The 26,108-nt window shown below is 35.7% G+C and overlaps 1 protein-coding gene across 6 annotated transcripts in view; it reads right to left on the bottom strand.

Annotated features, from left to right (window-relative positions):
* Positions 1–26,108, bottom strand: part of LOC100733520 (NXPE family member 2) — a 66,388-nt gene that overhangs the window by 7,847 nt on the left and 32,433 nt on the right. For all 6 annotated transcript variants that reach the window (XM_013155660.3, XM_063255796.1, XM_063255795.1 and 3 more), the window contains one exon: positions 21,424–21,485. In XM_013155660.3, coding sequence (XP_013011114.2) covers positions 21,424–21,485 — 62 coding nt within the window. The remainder of the gene's footprint in view (positions 1–21,423; positions 21,486–26,108) is intronic.

Raw genomic sequence — 26,108 nt, 5'->3', positions numbered from 1 at the left:
TGCAAATTAAAACCACACTGAGATTCCACCTCACTCCTGAAAGAATGGCCAGGATCAAGAAAACCAACAACAACAAATGCTGTAGAGGCTGTGGGGAAAAAGGAACTCTCCTGCTCTGTTGGTGGGAGTGTAGAGTGGTGCAATCATTGTGGAGGTCAGTCTGGAGATTTCTCAAAAACCTGGGATTGGAAGCCCCATTTTTTCCAGCTATTCCACATCTAGGCATATTCCCAGAAGAACTGAAAGCATCATACCACAGTGATATTTGCGCATCTATGTTTATAGCAGCACAATTTTTAATTTCCAGATCTTGGAAACAACCCAAGTGTCCATCAACTGAGGAATGGATAAAAAAGTTGTGGTATTTTTATACAATGGAGTACTACTCAGCTATAAAGAAGGATCATGTTGAGATATTTATAAATAAATGGGCGCATCTTGAGACCATACTCATAAGTGAAATAAATCAAACTCACATGTGTGAATATCGAATATTTTCCCTAGTGTAAGAAAGGATTCAAATATATAAAAGTATGTGGTAATCATGATTCCCAATTATGTGGCCTTGAAGCCTTATAAAGCTTTCACTCATTAATTGGAATGGCTTTTTTCTCGGCTGCTTGATATTATTGCCTGTGATGAAATGAACAGCTATTTTGAAGAAAACAAGACATCATAATAGCTAGTGCTATTAATATCATCTTGTTTTGAAGCCGTACCAAACAGTTGCTTTTCTGTCTCCACTGGTTTTATCATGTTGTATCTTACTGGATTTTATTATATGTGATAGTATAAACAAAAACCTTTATAGGCAAAGAGATAATATAGAAACCATTGTTTGTTTTCTGTTAGCTGGTTCTAAATACCCTGTAATACTTTCATCCACTTGAATGTTTTCACACTGTCTTGATATGTCTGATGCTATAGTATACGAAGTTATATTCAAATACTTCAAGGAAAAAGACACTATGGTAACTATTATTAAGTCGCGTTATTTGGTGGTGAAGCACTAGGTTGCTGAAATTGTCATGCTTTGACCTGAATTGTTATGTTGTTATGTCTTCTTTTATCTCATCTCTCCCTTATTCATTAAAAAATTTATTTATTTATTTTTATTATTTTCAATTAAGGGGACAAAAATCAAAAAAATTAGCAGCATATATAATAGTAACTTTTTTGATTTCCTATTAGCTTGACTTGAAGTCCTGTATTACTCCCACTATCTTGTTTTGACTGATTAGACTCTGTTCCTTTCTGTCTGATAGTATCAAGTTTGAGGGTATAGGCAACTACTTTGAAGGCAATAAGGTTCACTATGACGCTCATTCTGGTTTGACTGTTATCTTCTTTTTAAGTCCTGTAATGTTTACAATGTTTAGGTTTTATTGGTCTTGTTCTGTACTGTTTTATTCCACTTTATTATACTTAATGATATGGGCAATTCTTTTTAAGGAAGCAAGTTGCATTATGGTAACCATTGTTGATAACCTTGTACTCTGTTTTTATATCATGTACTATGTATATCCTTGGTTTGGACTGACAGCTTTGTTTTGTCATATTTGGTTTTATGTTCTTCCAAAAAAAGTAATAAGAACTATGGGAGTAATAAAACCCAAAATGTGTAAATTTTGTTGTAAAAAAAAAGGGAGGAAAAAATGTGCTCTAAAGGATACAACTGCAAGTGTGTTTAGATGTGTTAGGATAGATGACCATATTACGGAGTTTTTGTTGGATCACTGAACACAACTGTTTGCAGTCTCACTATTTGAATGTCTACTTTGTATGACCCTGTGACTTGAACAACTATTTCTAAGATGACAATGTGTTATCTATTAACTGGTGATTTCTTACTTGTTTTTTTTTTATAGTCCTGTACTACTTGTACCCTTACACTGTTTTGTCTTTTTTTGTTTTGTGTTTTCTTTTTCCCCTTTTAAATAAAATTTTAAAAAAAAGAAATCATAGAAATGTTCCAAACAAACATTACACTGAAAATATGAACAGCAGAATCAACCATGTGAAGACAGCATGTTAGAACTAGAAGATAAGGAAGTTTTCAAAGATCAGTTACTCGAGATACCTTAAAAACAACAAAAGAACAGGAAAAACGGATACAATAGCTACTACATGACACAACAAAGACTAAACTAAGATAAACAGAAATCAGTCAAAAATCTGAAGACAGCATAATTCCCTTTAAAAATTTTGTTTACAGAAATAATAGCAGAAAACTTTTCAAGTCCTGGGAGGTAATTGAACTCACAAATAAGTGATGTACATAGAACCCCATATAGACATCCTCAAAAGAGAACCTATTTCATATCACAATCAAAGTACCTAAAATCCAACACTGGAGCAAAATCTTAAAAACTTTTAAAGAAAAGTAATAAATCACTTACAAAGGTGAATGCATCAAAATTACATCAGACTTCGCAACACAAACCTTAAAGGCCAGATGAGCTTAGAGTGGAATGTTTCAAACCTAAAAGGTAAAAATGTCAACCCTAACTTATTTATCCAGCCAGCCTATCTTTTAGCATTTATGGAGAAATTAGTTACTTACATCACCAAGAACCTCAAAAATTCATGATCACCAAACCAGTATTACAAACATTCTCAAGTATATGCTACAAATAGACAATGAAACCAATAATTCCAAACAATCTAATAGAATTGAGGCAAGCTGAGCAGTAGTTAAGGGGGTGATGGTAACAACAGGAAAATAATGCAATGATAAGACTATGTCAATACCTTTCAGCAATAATTCTTAATGTGAATGGTCCCAATTCTCCAAACAAAAGATACAGATTGGCAGAATGCCAATCAAGAACAAAATTCAATGATATGCAGATTACAAGAAATACACTTAACCCAAAGAAGTACATGATTAAAAATCAAAGGATAGAAAACAATATAATAGGTTCTATATAATGGGAACCCACAAAAAAGCAGGAGTAGCTATTCTAATTGCAGACAAAGTGGATATCAAGCTGAAACCGGTCCTAAGAGGCAAAGATCACTGCATATTGCTTAAGAGAACAATTTGATAAGAAAAGATGACTATAAATACATGTGCACCAACCACTGGCATTCCCACCTTCGAAAACAAACACTACTGGACATTAAAAAAAAAAAAAAAGATCAGGTAAATACCAACACAACGGATCCTGGCAAGAAGGCTCAGAAAGAGCAGGCCTGGTGTGGTGCGCCCTGGTAGGCAGGACCAGGAGTCTGAAAAAAGTCCACAGCAGCAGTGAAAATGTGAGCCAGCAGTTGGTGATTCAGGTGAACCGGTGTTGTGCTCTAGCACGCAGACGTTCAGAACAGAAGTTGATGGGCAGGGTGTCATTTTATATCAAAAGGCTTTAGGAGAGCTCCGGCAACACAGGACCAGACCCAGCTCCCACATCTAGCACAAAGCCTATTGCGAACTTGGCTGGAGTGCTTGGTGTCTGACTTGGACACTACCACAGAGCTGTGGACACCAGAGGAATTTGGATAATTTTCTTTTTTTCTGTGTTGGATTGTTTTTCTTTTTCCTGTCTTATTTTTCTTTTCTTTTCTTTGTCAGTATTTAGGTTTCTAACTTTTATATTTGTTTTCTTCTATTCTTCTCTTTCCTTAACTATTTCTCTTGATTTTATGATATTTTCATGTAAGTGGACACTGTTTCTTCTCTTCCTGATTCACTTCAGTACTCCTTCACTTTCTCTTTCATTCTCTGCTTTGTTCTTTAGTTTTCCAAAACATGGGCACTCCCTTTGCCCTCCTGTCTTGCTACTACTGTATTTTACCACAGTCAGCTTTCAATCTTGTTCATCAATTCCTTTTAGCCACTTCCTCCACCCTGCCACAGGGTAAAAATCACTCTACTAAGAGGAAAAATCTTTACATACAAATTTCTTGTGTATGTGGGATTTTTATGATATAATTGTCAAATTCGCTCCTTAGGTTAATGGTGTCAGGCTAGTAGCTTGTGGATAGCTAGGTTGTGCTTGATGCTATTGTTATTGCTAACAATACTGCTTTAGTCAGGTTGCCCTGCTATGATCAATTTTTATCCCTTTTATGACCACACTGCTATCGTCTAGGGACCCAACCATCACTATAGTCCAGTGTCAAAGGACCAGGTGCTGAGCAGAGTTGATAAAAAACTTCTCATCCTTAATAAATTGGGGAGATATATTCTTCAAATAGACACAAAGTCTAAGAACCACCTCCATAGGAAAGACATCCCTGAGGAATAGACATCTACTAGGGAAGCCTCAGTACCAGAAGTAGCACTATTACCATAAGAAACCTACAAGTGTTAACACAGAAAACAAAATACAATAGAAAAGGATAAGACACAGGAGCAAAATACAACCCCAGAAAATGCAGGACAAGTCTAGAACATAATGAGTTAAACATAATCAGAAGCCGCCCACTAGAACTTTATGAAATGATAGCAGAAGAAGAGAGAAAAAAATGAAAGAATGTATAGAAATAATAATCTCTCTGTGTGCTGGTGAGGCCCTGTAGGATGGTGAGAACCAGCAGGGAAGCCACTTGCAACTCCTGCCCGCCCCCATAAGCAGCTGGATGCAACAGAAGCTGAGATGCTAATACCTGAAGTAGGAAGCAACCTGACATTTATGCTGCTTCCTGACTTTGCAAGCTGGGGCTGGTTGTCTGAGAAACTATTTAGAGGACAACAGCATGCAATAGAGTAAAGATTGTGGATTTCCTACTGCTCTACCAGTGTTTTGTTTTGTTTCATTTTACCGTTGTTTTACTCCCCTTAAAATTTAAAAAAAAAATAGTAATCCCTTAGGTAAAAAAAAATGATCAAAATAAAAGACATTAGAGGAAACACAGATAAAAAATAGGGAAGTTTTGAAAAACATTAATGCAGACCATAGGAAAGGAAAGAAATCCATCTAACGGATTGAAACAGGTACCCAGGAGATTAAAAACCTCCAATGAAATTATATGCAACAGACTCAATGAAGGGGAAGATAGACTATCATATCCAGAAGACAAGATTATGGCTAGTAACCAAGAAAGAAAGGTATCTTAAAAATAGCAAAACACCATGAAAAATCAATCCAACAGTTGAAAAATGAAGCAAACCAGAATAACTTAAGATTTATCTGAGCCAAGGAGAAAACTGTAAATAGTACATATGCTATTAAAAAGCCTCTTCACAGAAGTAATGGGAGAAACTTTCTGAAACATGGATAAAGACATTGACATACAAATAAGTGAAGCATATAGAACTCTAAATAGCCATGACCAAAATAAATCTACACCAAGGAATATAGTAATCAAAATCCCAAAAATTCAGCATGAGAATAGAATATTAAAAATGATTGGAGAAAACAAACAAATCACTTACAAAAGAAAGCCTATCAAAATTACAGCATACTTCTCAACACAAATTCTCAAATTAAGAAGAGCTTGGAGTGAGGTATTTCGAGCACTGAAAGAAAATAGCCTCCAACCATGGTTGATGCATTCCACAAGAGTCTCTGTTTCAAAATCAATAGAGAGGCCATTTGCAGACTGTAGGGGAAGAGAACAAGAACTGACCAAGAATCAAGCCCTCCCTGCAAACCAGCATCATTCCGAGGCTGCCAGTGGTGGGGAGACAGCCCAACCTCAGCTTTTCCCTGTGAGTCAGCATCATCTGTGGACTTCAGGGAAAGAGAACAAGAATTCACCAAGAAGCCCTGCAAACTAGTGGCATATGTAGGCCACCATTGGTGAGAAGACCCCAGACCCCAGTGTTTTCTCATGAATCAGTGCCATTTGTGGACTATGTGGAAAGAGAACAAGAATTCATCAAGAACCAAGCCCTCTCTGTGAACCAGCACCACGCACAGGTCACTAATAGTGGCGGGGTACAGCTAGACCCCAGATTCTTCCAGTGTGTGGGGGTGGGAAGCAAGGAGAGCCAATCTCCAACCCCCAAAAGCACCCCCTGATAAGTGACCAGCTGATCTGGAGAACACAGGCTGCAATGATAGCTATTGAGGTGAAATGCAATGTGATGCTTGAAGTGCTTTGGTGTTTCACTGACTTGGCAGATCTAGGGACAATGTTCTGATCATCTATTCGGAAGATCAATGTATGCAGTGTGGCATCTATGGAGGCTCTCCTTCTGAATGTGATTTCCATTGTTAATTCCTTATTATCTTATTTTAAAGTCCTCTAATCATTTTCATTGCTTTGTTAGGTTGTGCTTTATTCTATTTTGTTTTGTTTGATTTTGTTATATTCAATAGCATGGGCAGCTATTTCAAAGATGGCAGGGTATATTGTGGTAACCATTTTGGATTTATTATTGTTTTATTTTGAAATCTTTTCCTGAGTTCATTGTTTTGTGTTTTGTGTTCTGTTTTGTTTGATTTTTTGCTAAGTTTGAAGGTATCTACAGCTATTTTGAAGACAGCAAAAGGCATTAGGATAACCATTGTTGATTTTGAATTGTTTTGAAGTCCTGTGTCACTTGCACTGGTTTGTTTTGATTGGCTTTATTCTGTTTTATTTTACTTTTTTTCTGTTTAAAATAAAATTTTAAAAATATTAAGGAAATAAAAACATTAACAGAGAAATAAGATACTTCCATGGTAACCTGAAAAACTGAAGAAATTTGTGACTACCAAACCACATCTCCAGAATGCTATAATGGATATTTCATAAAGAGAAAATAAAAAGCAGAAGCCCAAGAACATGAATAGAAAGAAATCACCAGGTAGGAAAAGCAATTAAACAGAGAAAAAAGATGGAACCAACAACAGGAAAATAATATGAAAAAGCTAATATGTATCAGTTATAATCAACAATGTAAATGGATCAATTCTTCAATCAAAAGGAATGGACCAGCAAAATGGATTGAGAAGCAAGCTCCAACAATAAGTTACATACAAGAAATTCATTAACTCAATAAGAAATCTGTAGACAGAAAATCAAAAGAACCCAGAAAAAAGTAGGAATAGACATTTTATTTGTAGACAATGTGCACTTTGAACCGAAACTGGTCAAAAGCAACATACTTCAGGGGAAACTACAAGAAAAGATAACAATCATAAATATATATGTACCAAATGCCAGTGCACACAATTACATAAAACAAGTTTTAACAAATGTGAAAAATCAAATAGGCAATAACACAATTGTATTTGTGTCCTTAACATCCAGCCATCACAATTAGATAGTTCAACTAGACAAAACAATCAACAAAGAAATATCAGAACTAAACCAAATCTATAAACAAATGAACTTAATAGATGTCTACAGAGTATTCCACTCCACAACATTAGAATACACATTCTTCTCAGCTGCACATGGGTAATTCTACAAAGTAGACTACATATTAACCTATAAATATGCTTAAATAAATACAGAGAAATTGAAATTATTCCATGTATATTATCTCACCATAGTTCATTGAAAATGGAAATCAATGGTAAAAGAAACTACAAACCACCATAAACATATGGAAATTAAACAACATCCTCCTAAACAACCAACGGATAACACATGAAATCAAAGGGGAAATTAAGCAGTATATAAAATTAAAAGAAAATGCCAATGCAATATACAGGGAACTTGTGGGACATAATGAAAGCAGTCCTACAAGGGAAATTTATAATGGTGACTTCTCACATTAGGAAAATAAAACAAGCTCAAATAAACAACCTAAGATTGAAACTCAAACTTTTAGAAAAACAAGACCAAAACAAACCAAAAGCTTGTATGAAAGAGGAAATTATAAGGAGCATAACAGAAATTAATGCATTTGAAACAAAAATTACAATACAAAAAAATCAATAAACTGAAGATGAGTTCTTTGAAAGATTAAATAAAGCTGATAAACTCTTAGCAAAATTTATCAAAAAGAAGGGAGGAAGATTCAAATTCAAGGAATTAGGAACATAACGGGGGGAAATCACAACAGATCCTGCAGAAATCCAGAAGATCATCAATATCTACTTTGAGAATCTGTACTCTAAGAAGGTGGAAAACACAGAATAAAAGCACAGATTTCTAGACACATATGAACTGTCAAAACTGAAACAAGAAGATATAACAATTCTAAATTACATGAGTCAATGAAATTGAAAATGTATTTAAAATCTTAACAACAAAAAAAGTCCAGATCCTGATGGACCTAGTGTTGATTTCTACAAGAAATTTAGAGAAGATCTAGTACCTCTAATTCTGAAACTGTTAAATGAAATTGAAAAGGGAACAATACTTCCAAAATCATACCTAGAAGCAAGTATTACCCTGTTACCAAAGCCAGAGAAAGACCCAACCAAAAAAGAAAATGACAGACCAATCTGCCTAATGAGCAGAGATGCAAAAATCCTCAGTGAGACCCTGGAGAGCAGAATGCAGTAAATAATCAAGAAGATTATGCAATATGACCAAGTTAGATTAGTCTCTCGGATGTAAGGATGGTTCAACATATACAAATCAATAAATACAATATAGCATTTTAACAGAATCAAACCAAAAATCACATGATCATCACAATAGATGCAGAAACAGCACTTGACAAAGTCCAGCATCCATTCATGATACAAACCCTACAGAAAATTGCAATACTCTTTACCTGACTCTTATAAATGCCATCCATAAGAAACCAACAACCAACATTATATTAAATAGTCAAAAATCTAAAGGTTTCACTCTAAAAATCAGGAACAAGACAAGGATGTCCACTATTACTACTCCTATTCATAAATATTAACCAGAGAAATTAGAAAAGAAAAAGAAATAAAAGAAATAAGGATAGGACAAGAAGAATTTAAAGTATTATTATGAGCCAATGACATGATACTTTACCTAGAAGATCCCCCAAAACTTCATCAAAACCTTCTAGATTTAATAACCAATTTAGTTGTATAGTTAGATACAAAAGCAACATCCCCAATGCAATAACATTCCTTTACACAAACAACAAACTGATTGACAGACAAAATAGAAAACCATATATTTTACAATGGGGCCACCAAAATCAAATACTTAGGAATCAATCTAACAAAGGCAGTAAAATATCTATACATTGAAAATTACAATACTCTGAAAAGGAGATCAAAGAGGGTATCAGAAAATGGCAAAATATCTTTTGCTCATGGATAGGAAGAATTAACATAGTAAAAATATAGTCATTCTTCCAAAACTGCTATACAGATTTAATGAAACATCAATCAAAATAACATTGGCATACATCAAACAACCAGAGAAAACATTCTTGATATTCATTAGAAACCAGAAGAGACCTAGAATAACAAAGAAACAATTCTTGGAAAGAAAGGCAAAGAAGAGACATTGCTGTTTCAGTCTTGGAATTATACCACAAAGCTATAGAGATAAAAACAGCATGGTACTGGCCAAAAATGGAACAGATTAGAAGATGCAGGAACCACTTCAAACATACTCAGTCACCTTATGTTTGACAAAGAAGCCAAACATGTTCCCAGAAAACAGTCTCTTAAGCATAAAAAGAATGGAAGTCTCTTAAACATATAAAGAATCTCTAGAATAGAGTGTAGGGGAACTTTCTTGTCGCCTGGGGTCCAGCTTGTGGTTTCCTGCCAGGACCAGTGAGTGGGGTCTACGCAAGGAATCCTGCCCCAGGAATCCTGCCCTGGTCTGGGAGAACTCTCTTCCTTGCCTGGGGATCTGCCTGCGGTTTCCTGCTGGAACCAGGGAGTCCAGCAGGCACAGAATCCCGCCCCAGTCACGGGAACTCTCTTTGTTGCCTGGGGACCAGCGCGCGATTTCCTGTGGGGACTAACCTGTCAGGCCTAGGCACGGTCTGGGGGAACTCTCTCCCTTACTTGGAACAACACTTGAAGCTCGAAAAAAAAAATAGGAAAATGACAAAACAAAAGACCAAAATGCAACATCAAACATCCAGCCCATCCCAAGAAAGCCTAGGAGCCACATGCATAGAAGAAAACACATTTCACATACCTGAAATACCTGAAATAATAGAAACTAAAATAAAGAAGCAACTCTGGGAAACCTTAAAGGAATTCAAACTAGAAATAATCTCTCAGGTAAAAGAAGAAATGATAAAAGAAATGAAGGAGATGCTGAACGTATCTAAAGAAGACACAGTTAAATTGGAGGACCTAAACAGAAAGATAGAATCCCTGGATGAACAATATAAGAAACAAACAGAATACATAAAGCAGATGCAAAGAGATATATAGGAAATCCATTGAAACTCCATTGAAAGTTGTAAAAACCACCTCAATGAATGTGAAGATAGAATCTCAGACCTCGAAGACAAGATTGCACCCTGTGAACAGGAAAGGAAAGATCTTTTAAAAATAACAAGAAATCAGGAAATAACAATTCAACACCTGCAAGATGATGCAAAGCAGAACAACATAAGGTTGATAGGGATAAATGAAAAAGAAGGGGACAACGTAAAGGATGTCATGAGGATATTTAGAGAAGTAATAGCTGAAAATTTCCCAAACATGAGATTAGAAACTGATATAAAGATCAATGAAGCATACAGAACTCCAAATAGCCATAACCAAAATAAATCTACACCCAGACATATAATAATGAACATCCAGAAATTGAACAGAAGAATAGAATATTAAAAGCTGTCAGAGAGAAAAGACAGATCACCTATAAAGGAAAACCTATCATAATCACAGCAGACTTCTCAGCACAAACAATAAAGTCAAGAAGAGCATAGAGTGAAGTATTCCAGGTCCTAAAGCAAAATGATTTCCAACCTAGGCTGATGCACCCTGCAAAACTGTCCTTCAAAATTGATGGAGAAATAAGATACTTCCATGACAAAGAATAGCTGAAAAACTTCATGATCACCAAGCCAATACTGCAAAGAATACTGAAAGACAGCCTAGATACATTTAGGAAAAAACCACTAAACAAAGCAGACAATTAAACAGAGCAGAAAGATAAAGATGCAACAGCAAAAAGATAACATGTCAACAACAAGCCAATATATAAAAGTTATAACCATTAATGTAAATGGCCTCAATGCACCAATTAAAAGAAACAGACTGGCAGAATGGATCAAGAAACAGAATCCAATCATATGCTGTCTACAAGAAACCCATATAACCCAAAAGGATACTCACAGACTAAAAGTCAAAGGATAGAAAACAATACTTCATGCAACAGGAACCAAAAAAAAAAAAAAAAAAAAAAAAAAGCGGGGGTAGCTATTCTGTTTGCAGAAAACTTGAATTCCAAACCAATAATGATCAGAAGGGATAAAGAAGGACACTACATACTGGTTAGGGGAAAACTTCAAGAGGAAGAGATAACTATCTTAAATATATATGCACCGAATTCCAGAGCACCCAGTTATATAAAACAAGTATTAACAGAAATGAAAAATCAAAGTATCAGTAACACAACTGTAACAGGAGACCTTAACACATCATTGACACCAATGGACAGATCAACTAGACAGAAAATCAACAAAGAAATAAAAGAACTGAATTGCACCTGTGAACAAATGGACTTAATAGATATATACACAGTGTATCACCCAACAACAACAGAATACACATTCTCCTCAGCAGTACATGGGTCCTTCTCTAAAAGAGATCATATATTAAATCACAGAACATATTTAAATAAATGCAAAAGTGTTGAAATTATCCCTTGCATGCTATCGGACCATAGCACTGTGAAATTAGAAATTAATGATAAAAGATACTACAAAAATCGCACAAACATATGGAAACTGAATAACGCACTCTCGAATAATCAGTGGGTCACAGAGGAAATTAAAGAAGAAATTAAACAATACCTACAAACAAATTAAAACACAAATACAACTTACCGGAATTTGTGGGATGCAATGAAAGCTGTCCTCAGAGGGAAATTTATTGCACTGAGTTCCCACATTAGGAAAACAGAACGAATACAAATAAATAACCTGATGTTACACCTCAAACATCTAGAAAAAGAAGAGCAAGTCAAGCTCAAAGCCAAAAGAAGAGAGGAAATTATAAAAATCAGAGCAGAAATCAATGCAATAGAGACCAAAAGAACAATCCAAAAAATCAACGAATCAAAGAGCTGGTTCTTTGAAAGAATAAATAAAATCGACAAACCCCTAGTCAACCTTATTTTTAAAAAAGAGAAGAAAAAGCTTAAATTCATACAATAAGGAGTTAAAGAGGCGAAATTACTACAGACCCTATAGAAATACATAAGATCATCAACATCTATTTCAAAAACCTCTACTCTCAAAGGTTTGATAACACAGAGGAAATAGATTCCTAGAAGCATACAAAGTACCAAAGCTAGGTCATAAAGATGTAAAACTACTGAATAACCCAATTTCTACTAATGAAATTGAAAACGTAATTAAATCTTTACCTACAAAGAAGAGCCCAGACCCAGACGGATTCACTGCAGAATTCTACAAGAAATACACAGATGACCTAATACCAACTCTCTCAAACTCTTCAATGAAATTGAAAGGGAAGCAGTCCTTCCTCAATCGTTCCTAGAAGCAAATATTACTCTAGTATCAAAACCAGAGAAGGACCCAACTGAAAAAGAGAACTACAGACTAATCTCCCTAATGAACACAGATGCAAAAATCCTCAATAAAATATTGGCAAATAGGATGCAGCAAATCATCAAGAAGATCATACAGCCCGACCAAGTGGGATTCATCCCAGGCATGCAGGGATGGTTCAACATACGTAAATCAATAAATGTAATCCACCATATCAATAAAGCCAAAAGTAAGAATCACATAATCATTTCGATAGATGCAGAAAAAGCCTTTGATAAGGTCCAACATCCATTTATGATAAGAACGTTACAGAAAATTGGAATAGATGGCCTTTACCTCAATATAATTAAGGCCCTCTATGACAAACCAACAGCCAATATCATACTAAATGGCCAAAAATTGAAGGCCTTTACTTTAAAATCAGGCACAAAACAAGGATGTCCCTTATCACCATTCCTATTTAATATAGTACTGGAAATGCTGGCCAGAGCAATTAGACAAGAGAGAGAAATAAAAGGCATAAAGATAGGAAAAGAAGAAGTTAAATTATCATTACTTGAAGATGACATGATACTCTACATAGAAGTTCCCCAAAATTCCACTGAAAGACTCCTAGATATAATAAATAAATTCAGTAATGTAGCTGGATACAGAATCAATACTCAAAAATCAATAGCATTCCTATACACTAACAACAAAGCCACAGAGAGAGAAATAAGAGAGACAACACCCTTCACACTAACAACCAAAAAAAAAAAATGAAATATTTAGGAATTACTCTCACAAAAGAAGTGAAAGACCTATTCAGGGAAAATTATAATACACTGAAAAATGAAATTGAAGATGATCTCAGAAAATGGAAAAACATCCCTTGCTCATGGATAGGAAGAATAAATATCGTGAAAATGGCCATTCTCCCAAAACTTTTATACAGATTCAATGCAATCCTGATAAAAATTCCATCAACATACCTCATAGAACTCGAGAAATCATTCCTAAAATTCATCTGGAGTGAGAAGAGACCTAGAATAGCAAGGACAGTTCTAAGCAGCAAAGGCAAGGCAGGAGGCATCACAATCCCTGACTTAAAGTTATACTACAAAACAATTGTAGTAAAATCAACATGGTACTGGCACCAAAACGGAGCCAAAGATCAGTGGAATAGATTAGAAGATACAACCACAACTACAAACACACTCAACCACCATACTTTGATAAAGGGGCCAAACATGTTCACTGGGAGAACAACAGTCTCTTTAATAAATGGTGTTGCAAAAACTGGCTCTCCATATGCCGAAAACTAAAACTAGACCCAGGCCTATTGCCATGTACTAAATTAAAATCTAAATGGATCAAAGATCTAAATATTAAAACAGAAACATTAAATCTATTGGAAGACAAATTGGGTAAAAACCTTGAAGACATAGGAGTAGGTAAAGAATTAATGAACAGGACTCAAACCACATGGGAAATACTTCCCAGAGTCAATAACTGGGATTGCCTCTTATTAAAAAGTTTCTGCATGTCAAAAGAAATCTCCAACATACTGAAAAGAAAACCCACAACTGGGAAAAAATCTTAGTGAACTGCCCCTCAGACAAAGGACTTCTGTCTAAAACATATAAAGAATTAAAAAGAATCAGAGCACCAAAATTCAAAAATCCAATCCAAAAATGGGCATCTGAGTTGAATAAACAATTTTCAGATGAAGAAATCCAAACGGCAAATAAGTACATGGAAAAATGCTCACCATCACTGGTCATTAGAGAAATGCAAATTCAAACCACACTGAGATTTTGTCTCACTCCTGAAAGAATGTCCAAGATCAAGAAAACCAACAACAACAAATGCTGGAGAGGCTGTGGGGAAAAAGGAACTCTCCTACACTGTTGGTGGGAGTGTAGACTAGTACAACCATTGTGGAGGTCAGTCTGGAGATTTCTCAAAAAGCTGGGACTGGAAGCACCATTTGACCCAGCTAATCCACTTCTAGGCATATTCCCAGAATTGAAAGCATCATACCACAGTGATATATGCGCATCCATGTTTATAGCAGCACAATTTGTAATAGCCAGATCTTGGAAACAACCTAAGTGTTTCCTCAACTGAGGAATGGATAAAAACGTTTTGGTATTTTTATACAATGGAGTACTACTCAGCTAAAAACAATGATCACATTGAGATATTTATAAATAAATTGACGCAGCTTGTAAGAAATGATAAGAATACATAAAATTATATGGTAAACATGATTCCCAATCATATTGATTTTAATCCATATAATGTTATCACTCATTAATTGCAATGGTTTTAACCTGGGTTGTTTGATATTAGTATCGGTAATAGTACAAATAGCTATTCTGAAGAAAACAACACATCATAAAAGCTAGTGCTGATTTAATATCATCTTGTTTTGAAGCCCCATCAAACTGTTGTATATCTGTTTCCACTGGTTTTAACATGTGGTATCTTACTATATTTTACTATATGTGATAGTATAAACAAAAATTTTTTATAGGCAAAGAGATAATATAGAAACCATTGTTTGTTTTCTGTTAACTAGTAATTTCTTCATTCTCCTGAATAGCTTCAGACTGACTTGGTATGCTTGATGCTATAGTATATGAAGTTATACTCAAATAATTCAAGGAAGGAGGAACTATGGTGACTACTATTATGTTAGATTATCTGGGGATGAAACACAATGATGCTTAAATAGCTCGGTTCTGACCTGTGTTGCTCTAATACAATGTCCTCTTTTACCTCAATCCCATCCTTTTTTAAAAAATTAATCTATTTTTTCTTATTTTTTTTCAATTAAGGGAAAACTAAATTTAAAAAATAACGGGACATATTATAGTAACTTTTTGTTTTCCTATTAACCTGATTTGAACCCCAGTATTGCTCTCCCCATCTTGTTCTGAGTATTCTATATTCTGTTTTGTTTGATAGCATCAAGTTTGAAAGTATAGGCAACCAGTTTGAAGGTAATAATATGTACTATGACGCCCATTATGGTTTGACTATTATCGTTTTTGAAGTCCTGTAAGGTCTCCAGTGTAGGTTTTATTGGTCTTGTTCTGTACTGTTTTGATCAATTCTATTATATGTGATGATATGGGCAACTTTTTAAAAAAAATAGCAAGAGGTACAATGGTAACCATTTTAGATCACCTGATATTCTATGTTTACATCATGTACTATGCCCATCCTTTTGTTCTAACCGACTCTGTTTTGTTTAGCCATGTTAGGTTTTATTCTCTCCAAAAAATAATAAGAATTGTGGGAGTAAAAAAACCCAAAAAGTGTAATTGTTATTAAAAAGAGAGGAAAGGATGATGGTCTAAGGGATATAACTGCATGTATGTTTGAGTGTGTAGGATGGAAATCCATATTACTGAACTTTTGTTGGATCATTGATCTGCATTGTGTGCGATCTCATTATATGATTGTTCACTTTACATGCTTTAATTTTATAATTTGGACAACTATTTCAAAGATGACAGTATGTAACCTATTAACTAGTGATATCTTACTGTATTTTTTCCTTGAAATTCTGTATTATTTGTACCCTTTTACTGCTTTGTTTTTTTAAATTTTATTTCCTTTCTTTTATCTCTTTAAATAAAAAAAGAATCTCTAGAATATATAAATAACTGAAAAAAATCAGACCTTTGAAGATATCTGAGATGAATATACTCTTCCTAGATGAAGAAATACAAGTGGCAAATAAATACATGAAAAAATGTCCAATACCACCAGTCATTTGAGAAATGTAAATTAAAATGAATGCTGAGATTTGTCCAGAAGGAATGGCTGTCATCAAGTAATCAACCAACAGCAAATGCTGCAGGTGGGAGTGTAGACTGGTGCAACCACTGTGGAAATCAGTGTGGCAATTCCTAAAAAGACTTGGATTAGAAGTCCCATTTGACACACGTATTTATCTTCTGGGTACCTTCCCAGAAGAATTAGAAACATCATATAGGTGCACCCATATTTATAGCAGCACAGTTTGTAATCGCTAGATCTTGGAAAGAACCCATAAGCAAATCAACTGAGGAGTGGACAAAAAAGATGTGGTTTTCAATACAATGTAGTGCTACTCAGCCATAAAGAAGAATAAAACTGAAACATGGATGCAACTTGAGTCCACACACTCAAGTGAAACAAATGGGATTCACATGTGTAAGTACCGAACTGTCTCTCTGTTATGAGAAACTAAAAGAGTAAATAACAAACAAATTGTACAATAGAAATTGTGACGTGAGAAGAAATTGTTCAAAATGAAAGAGAAACTAGGGGTGGTGAAGAGGGAATGGAGTGAACAATAAAGGAAAAATAAACAACTTCTAAAAAGCATAAAATGGAAACAAATCCTTGTAAATAGGGAGAATAAGAGAGGCTTGAAAGGAGGAGAGAGGATTAGGAAAAAAAGAGAATTAAAAATACGTCATGTAGAGTTACAAATTCCCTATGGTGACTATGATCATTATGTATATTTAAAATGTACCAATCAGCTTATAGTTAATAGATATTATATGTAAATATATAATAGATAGTTAATAGATATTATAGATAGATAAATTAATAGACAAAATAATTTTCAAAATAAAAAATACTATATAAATAGAGACCTCGATACCTTTTATCACTATTAGACAACTCAACTAGACAAAATACCAATAAAGAACTACCAGAGTTGAACAAACCTTCAAACGAATGAACTTAATAGATACTTGCAGTGTTCAACCCAACAATAGCATATAAATTCATCTCAGCAGTTCATAGAACTTTAATTTTATTTATTTATTTTATTTTGAAGAGAATAAAACCAAATGTGAAAAAGCAAAATAGTGTCAGTCAAAACAAAAGGATGGACACAGTACATGATGTAAAAACAAAATACAAAGTGATCAATAATGGTTATCATAATGTCTCTTGTTATCTTCAACAGAATTGTCCATACATCAGGTATAATAAAACTGAACAAAGCAGTACAGGACAGAATCAATAAAAATGAAACATTGGAGACATTACAGGACTTCAAAAGAAGATAATAGTCAAATCAGAAAAGGTGTCACAGTGAATCTTATTGTCTTCAAAGTAGTTGCCTATCCCCTCAGACTTGATACTATCAAACAAAACAGAATAGAGTAAAACCAGTCAAAACAAGACAGTGAAAGCAATACAGGGCTTCAAATCAAGTTAATAGGAAATCAAATATGGTTACCATAATATATCCTGCTATCTTTGAAATAGTCTCCATGCCATCAAACTAATACAAGTAGACAAACTGGAACAGAATAAAACCAAAGTAAACACAACAACAAAAACAATATGGGTTTTAAATCATGATAAAAGATTAACAATGGCCACCGCCTTCCTTTTTTTGACAATTCCTCCCCTTTCAGTTTCACAGGGTTTCAAAGGAGTTTGCATCCCACAACTCCTTTAGTTTTTAGATTAGGCAGGCAACCTGCTATTCACCTAAGTGATTCTGAACTTTTTACCCCTGAGCATGATCTCAAGTTGAATCCATTTACCTACAAGAGCCTCAAGGATTTCTTTCTTTATAGCTGAGTAGTTTTCCATTGCATAGAATTGTCATGGCTTTCTAGCCATCTGCAGCTGATGGGCAAGCTACCCCTACTTTTAACTGGTTCCCTGTCACACAGAGCATTGTTTTCTCTGCTTTGACTTTCAGTCTATAAACCCTCTTTCAGGTTAATTGCTTTTCTTATATAGAGCATATTGATAGACCCTATCTCCTGATTCACCCTGCCTGTGTTTCTTGGAGTGAAGTATTCCAAGTCCTGAAAGAAAATAACCTCCAACCCAGACTGATGTATCCTGAAAAACTGTCTCTCAAAATTAATGGAGAAACAAGATACTTCCATGACAAAGTGGAACTGGGGGACACACGAAACCAACCCTACAAAAAATACTGAAGGATATTCTAGAGAGAGAAAGAAAAAAAAAAAAGACCACGATTCCAGCAACAGTGACAGAGGAGACTCACTGAATGGGGCAGACAGTGGAATGAAGGGGAAAGTAGACAACCAACAGCAGACAAATAACATGGCAGAGATGAAGGAAAGAAGGTTGGCTATAATCACTAATATGGATGGCCTCGATTCACCAATAAAAGGACACAATTCTCACTTTAGTTTCTTCTGGGTTGAGGGAACCGGCTTCTTTCCTTCTTGTGTTCTCCAGAATGCTGCATTCCAGCATCTGGACTGTTTCTCTCAAAGAGCCTGTTCACTCTGCTGCTTACTGTTCCGCCATCTTCCCAAACTGCGTGGGACTTTAATAGACTGCATAATAGCCCACGAAGCATGCTGAAGTAAATACAAAAGAAGAAAAACTATCCCATGCATATTATCAGGTTACAACACGATGAAAGTGGAAATTAAAAAAAATACTTTCCAGGAAAAAAAAGTGGAAATTAATGACAAAAGAAATCATAGGAATTAAGCAAACATATGGAACTTGAACAATACTTTCTAAATGATCAGTGTGTCATAGATGAAATCAAGAAAGAAATTCCTTGCTAGGATCAACCAATAATTCCAATACAATTTACCAGAGTATATGGGATACAATGAAACTAGGCTTGAGAAAGAACTGTATAGCTGTGAATGCACACACCAGAAAAATAGAGTGAGCCCATGTAAATAACATAACAGTGCACCGCAAGGTCCTAAAAACTAAAAACAATCCAAATTCAAAGCTAGTAAAATAATTATAAACATCAGATTACAAATTAATAAAATTTGAATAAAAACAATATCAATGAATTGAAGAACCGATCTTTGAAACAATAAGCATAGACAAACCCTTAGCCAATTTTACTAAAGAGAGAAAAGATTTAAGTGAATGCAACTAGAAATTTAAAAGGTGAAATCCAAAGGATTATTAGTAACTACTTGGCTAACTTGTACCCTAATAAAATGGAGAATTTAGAAGAAATAGGTACATTTCTAGATCTATATGAACCACCAAAGCAGAACCAAGAAGGCATAAAAATCCTGAGTAATTCAATATTGGGTAATGAGATTGAAGAAGTAATAAACAAGGTACCAACAAAGAAAAGCCTAGTGGAGTCACCCCTGAATTTTAGGAAAGATCGAACGCCAATTCTTTGCCAACCCCTTAGGGAGAGAACACAGGAAGCAATATTCCCAGAGTAATCAGGGAAGCTAACATTACCCTGATTTCAGAACTGGAAAGGGATCTGAGCAAAAATAGAGCTGTAGGACAATCTCTCTAATGAACATTGATACAAAATCTGCTGCAAGATCCTACAAACAGTGCACCAAATAATCAAGATCCTACGTCATGACCAAGTACAATTCATCACAGGATGCGGCATAGTTCCACACACAAAAATTAATAAATATATCGCATAAACAGAAATAAGGATAAAAATCACATAACCATCTCATGATTCCCTTTTGACTCAGAAAAACACTGGCAAAATCCAAGATATATTCATGATGAAACCAATAACAAAACTAGGCATGGTGGCACACACCTGTAATCTTAGCACTTGGGAGGCTGAGGCAGAGAGGATCACCGTGAATTCAAAGCCAGCCTAAGCTACATAGTGAGTTTAAGGCTAATGTGAACTACACAGCAAGACCTTTTCTCAAAGAAACAAGGCTGATTATCTTAAGGTTGGGTCTTGTTTTGGAGGATGGAGATAGCAAATGGTCAACAAGAGCAAAGCAGGAAGCATCTCAGTATGTGACTTCAAATTATAGAGTACTTCAAAGTTAACAGATGCAATAGCAGATGCAAAAACAACTCAAAACACAGTCAGCCACCTGATCTTTGATAAAGTTACAAAATCCTTTTACGAGAAACCCAAAATATAAAGAACACAGTAAGATCTATAATAGAAAATACAAAGATTGGTCTTTTGCAAGAAATAGAGTGAAACAGGTTGAAGGATGGGAAGAGAACTTTTAAAAGTTGGCATATGTACGTGTATCAACTCCCCATGGATAAGGAATCATTATGTACTACAAACATGTACTCATAAAAATGTTACTTAAAAAGAGTTATGATGAATGTCATTGGATTTCATGAAATTAACTTTAATTCCAGTATATCAGAAACATCATTTTAGTAACATGATGAGATTTGGTTAACCACTAAATTTCATGTGACAAAAAATCCACAGAAATTGCTAGTTCACAGAACTTTAAGTGAGATGATTTGACTGAAAGAGAAATGAGAATCCACCAAGATACCTCTAAACTCTGAATCTGTGCAGCTCTTTATATAGTGTCACCACCAAATTTGACTTTTGGGGAATAAATGGAAATACAAATAACCTGTACATTTTGAAAAAAAAGCAGCTAAAATTAATGGTTTTCTAGGACTTTTATATCTGACCCAGCATGAAAATTGGCTTAAAGAGATATGAAAATAATGTTAAAAAATCAAATCTCTTTTTTAAAACCTAAAGAAATAAGTAAAAAAAAAATCTAACAGTTACAATAGATACAATGAAAAGGAAAGAAACTACTCAAAGGAAAATCGTATTGTTTGATCAGTTTTGCATGCCTGTATCTGGTAAGCTGAGCAACTGTTTTGAAGACAACAATTTGCAATATAGCAACCACTGTTAAATTCCTATCATCTTGTTTTGAAATCCTGTATCACTTTTTTTTGTTGTTGTTGTCAGTTGGCTTTTGCTTTTTTGTTTGCTTGATTCCTTTTTGATTTTTCCGTGTCTTTCTCTTTAAAGTAAAATAAACAAATAAAACCTAAGAAAGTTGATATACAAATCATTTGTCCTTGGAAATAAGAGATCAAAGCGACCAATATAGAACAAATATGCCTTTAAATGAATAAGTTGTAATTACACAGTGAAAGCATGTTAGACTTACTGTTACATGGTACAACTTTGATGGAGGGAAAGTTCTTCATCATTTCATTCCCTACGTTGGACCTTCAAGAAATGGGAAAATAACTTAGTCTAACATTTATCCAGATGTTACAGGAAGAATGCCTCATTGGTTTAAATTGGTTGAACCATTCTTAATGCTGAAAAATTATTTTCATTATTTTGATCCATTTTTTTTCTTTTAAATTTCTCTATTATTTATTTGTGCATATTAATTAAATAGTAATGGTTTTCATTGTAGCATTTTCATGCATGGGATAACATATTTTGATTACCTTCATGTAAGATATTCTTGGGAAATAAGGTGGTCAGAGTGTTGGAAACCTATCCCTAGCGGATACTAGTGAATCTAGGAATTAGCGACCTGTGGTAATTCACACTGTCCCTGGGTCCACCTCAGCAGTGGAGACTGAATCAAGGATCTTCGCACCATGCTGCATCTGTAGTCCCTTTTTATTTGTTTATTGTGAGGCAGGGTCTCACTAAGTCACCAAATTACCCAAGATTGGCTTGAGTTTATATCCTCCTGCCTCAGCCTGCCAGAGGGCTGGGTTCATAGGCATGCATCACCATATCCATCTTCTAATCAACTTTCATGAAGTCAGTACTCTCAAATTCAAGCAACCATCACAGTTACATAGAGTATTTGATACAAATCAGGTTGATGAGCCTCACAGCCCAGACCTCTTTCTGTTTCAGTGGTTCAGGATGAGGCTTAAGAATGAATTTCTAGTAAAATCTTGGGTGAAGTGGAAGCTTCCAGATCGAGGACATTATTGTGAGATTTTTGGTCCTAAATTATCATGTCACCTTTCTGCTCCTTTGGTTGAGTGCAAACTCTATGCTGCCTGTTCTATTCTACTATGCACACTTTTTCCTTGATGTTTGTATCACTGGCCTGTATCACCTACAGGACGGAGGCCAAGCAGCTCACAACTTCCTCTGTGTGTCTAACACTGCAGCTTCATCTTCGTCCATTCTTCACCTTCAGAAATCTCCAGGAGTCTGTTTTCCACAGTCTGCTATCTGTAGCCTTGAAACTAGGAATCAGGCCACTTATTCACTATAATATAATAACATTGCCTCATATACTTGTGCTAAGAATTGAACTGATGACTCTACCCAACCAAATCAAGTTTATTCTTTTACCATCCCCAACCTTACCTGGGATAGATGAAGAAGAATTGTTTAACCAGCTTCCAATTTCTAGTAAGACAAATTTTACTCTTATGCTAAAGGTTATATCTGATGGGAATCTCAGTAGGAAATCCAAAGTTGGTTAACGAATTTCATGGTACATTAAAATTAGCACTAATAATCTGTATTGATAATGTACTGGCATTCATTTAACAATGTTTGTCTTCATAATTGTGTGGGGGTAGTACATCACATTTTAGAAAAAGATGCCTAATGTTAGATCATATGTATTATTCTTGAAAAAGTGCTAAGGTATTTGGCACCATGTCCCTAAGAGGCCCCTCAGAGGCTCCTAATATGCCCCTTTTTACAATTCTAAGTTTCTTACCAAAAGGAACACTGTAAATGTGCTCAGATTAGATCGTCCCAGGCAGTATTATCAGAGCAACAGTGGGAACTGGGCAGACTAGTACTAGCTGTAAAAGCTGCCTTCCTCCCGTATGCTAAGTCAGCTGTTCCTTGCGAGGTCTATCATACGGTGGAACAAAGCAAGCTAATAATGCCACTGCCAAAGCAACCTGAGCTGTAAAACCCTTTACCTTACAGTAAGGTGTGGATGATAGCACTGGAGTGCTGTAGGCCAGCCGGTCACCACTGCACAAGTGGAGCACTTTCTGGTGGATAGTTCCCTCCTCATCACCCACCCTCATTACCTCTGGACCTCTGCGTGGTGCTGTTACATTTCATGAACTTGCTCAGCAACATTATTATCCAGTATTTGTCTCCTGTGGGTTTTTCTGAGCAGTGTTGCTATTGACTGTTCATCTCACATGGGATTTTGTCAATAGCACAGTTGAAGAGACATTCTGCAACTCTTGAGAACCTTCTGAGAGCCACTGTTAGGCCCCTGTGCTTTCTTGTGGATGCTCTCCTGCTAGTGACAACTACCCTGTCTTCTGTCCTTAGTTGCAAGTCTTATATTTCAGAAGCCATCTCCGAGTATTTCTTAGCCTCTCAGAAGTACACTCCGCTGCACTACCATAGCTAACTGTGGATACAACACTACTGGAAAAACTATAAGAACTGTGAAAAGCTGTGACCTATGCAATGTTTCTTTACAGGATAATGTCACCTACTTTGCTATCATGCTTATTCATCCAACTCTTAAAAAGAAAACAAAATCTTTTAACTTTAAAGATATGAGTAGCTTGGGGCTGGGGATTTAGCTCAGCGGCATAAGCGTCTGCCTTGCAAGCAGGCAGTCATGAGTTCGATCCCTGGTACCGATAAAAAGGAAAAAGCCAAAAAAAAAAAAAAAAAAAGATATGAGTAGCTGAGAAGGTAACACTTCTAATACTGTAGCTACAAGATAGAACCTTATTTTTAAAATGTATTTCTGCATTACAGATGAAAGGGAAACAGGCTGTTTCCAGAGTCTTGCGGGGAAAAGATGTCAAAGAACCCGCTTGGGTCTATGACTGGGCCTTAGAGCTTAGAGCAGCAGAATGCTCATGAGAGTTCTTGGTTATTTAATCACCTGTGAACCAACTCCTTGCATATGCACCAAGTCACAGATAAGTAGACACAGCTATATCTCCATGCACTGGGAAAAAATTTTTAGAATGGAGTAGAGGATCTAGGAAGGTAATGTGTCTATAGGGAAGTAAAACACATTGTTGTCATGAATACAGCCCATTTGAGAGTCATAATTAGGGCTTACAATATATGAAGATCTGCTACACCAGCAACTTTGGGTTACTTAAGGTATAACAGGAGACTACCAGAAAGCTTTCTCCAACCCACGCTTCGATGAAAACCATCTCTAGATGACGAAATGGCCAACAGGAAGTGTGAAATTGAGTAAAAGTGGCCTCCATGCAGTTATGATGTGATTCTGAGACTTTTAAGATCAGACTGCCTTTCTATATCTCCATGATCGTTTTTCATTTGCTTATTGATAAAACTTTATTTGAAAAAGCTCAATGTCTTTTAGATGAGCCTTAGGATAAAGGGATATTTACATATCTCAGTGAGAAAATCAATAAGTGGAGGTAAGGTAAAGGTAGGAGAGAAATCTCATAGAGATGTAGGATCAGTGGTGCCCTCCGCCTTCTGTTATCACAAAGTTTGAATTAATTTGAACTTGAATTACCAGGATGGTGTTCTATCAATCTGCTCTTCTGAACATATGCCAGAAAACTAAAGCACGTGAATAGCAGTAGTTCCCAAACTGTGGAGCCAAAATCTCTTAAGTGACCCACAAAGTAAGCATTTCGCAGGCAGAGAAGCTTGGAAAATATTTTATCCCTGCTGGAAAGCATCAAAGTTCCTGAGGAATCCAAGCAATGAATCCTGTGTGCTCAGTATCTTCCCTTCCGTCCACTTATTCTTCCACTCAGCAGCTGCTGAGAACCTTCTTGGTGTCGTGTGATGGGCCTGTGAGACGTGCTGTCGGCCCCAAAGGCTTCCTGAGCCCAGCAGATGCCCTCTGAGGCCTCCTGCTCCCACTCAGGATGCTGGGCGCACTCCGGTGTGCTCTGGCCTCAGGTTCTCCCCCCTCTCTTGAGAATGGATTCTCCTCAGAATTCCCATGGCTCGCTCCATTGCTTCATTCAGGTTGCTGCTCAGGAGGGCCTTGCTTGACCATCCTTTTAAAATAACATCAGCCACCCGTTGCAATCCTTCATTTAATGACTTTCTGCCAGAAATCTCTCTATTTTTTGTCTTTATATTTCTCTAAAATGCTAACTCCTAACTCCTAGGTCTGAGTCTGGAATACAGAGGGGATGATTCTTTACAAGTTAAATGAAAGAAAACGATACTTATTGTTTTTCCAGGCTTTAAACTTGGCAGACTAAATTGATATACATTGAAAGTTTAATGGTGTTATAAGTGTTATGCTGAGAAGGAACAAAATACAACGAAGGAATATAGCACTGGTCGGTACTTCAGTGATGTGGATGCTTCCTGGAGGACTTGACTCTACACCAAGGGCTGAGAAATTCCAGAACTGAAAGAAAATACTGTCATTTTTTGAAATAAAGTGAGTATAAATTGGCTAACAAAAAGCAATTCAGGATACCTGTGAGAACTAGACAACTCACCATACCTGTAGAATTAAACAATCCTTTGTAAACATAATATAGTTTGAATTTATTTCCCCCTGAAACAAGAGGTCATGTTGAAGGCATTAAGCAAAGAAAGATAAAAATCACATTTGTATTCCAGAAACATTAGTTTAGGTGCAGTGTAGGAAACAGCTTGAAAGAAATACGAATGGGGCAGAGAAACCAGCTGCGAGATTGTCACATAATTTAATTGAGGTATGATGATAGCTTATGCAAAGGTAAAGGTAGCTGATAAACTATAGCTGACAGTTTATAGAATTTGATGACTCGTTGAATTAAACAGCAAAGTATACTCAATAATGATACTGCTCACTTCTTTGGCAAACCCTCTATTAACACTGTAGGACTAGCATTTCATGTAAAACATCGTAGTAAATGCAGGTTTATAAAATTACTGAATCTG

The sequence above is a fragment of the Cavia porcellus genome, unplaced genomic scaffold, assembly GCF_034190915.1.
Source record: "Cavia porcellus strain 051 isolate PalLab524CR breed Dunkin Hartley unplaced genomic scaffold, mCavPor4.1 scaffold_9, whole genome shotgun sequence".
NCBI lineage: Eukaryota > Metazoa > Chordata > Mammalia > Rodentia > Caviidae > Cavia > Cavia porcellus.
This window is presented reverse-complemented; position numbering and strand designations above follow the sequence as displayed.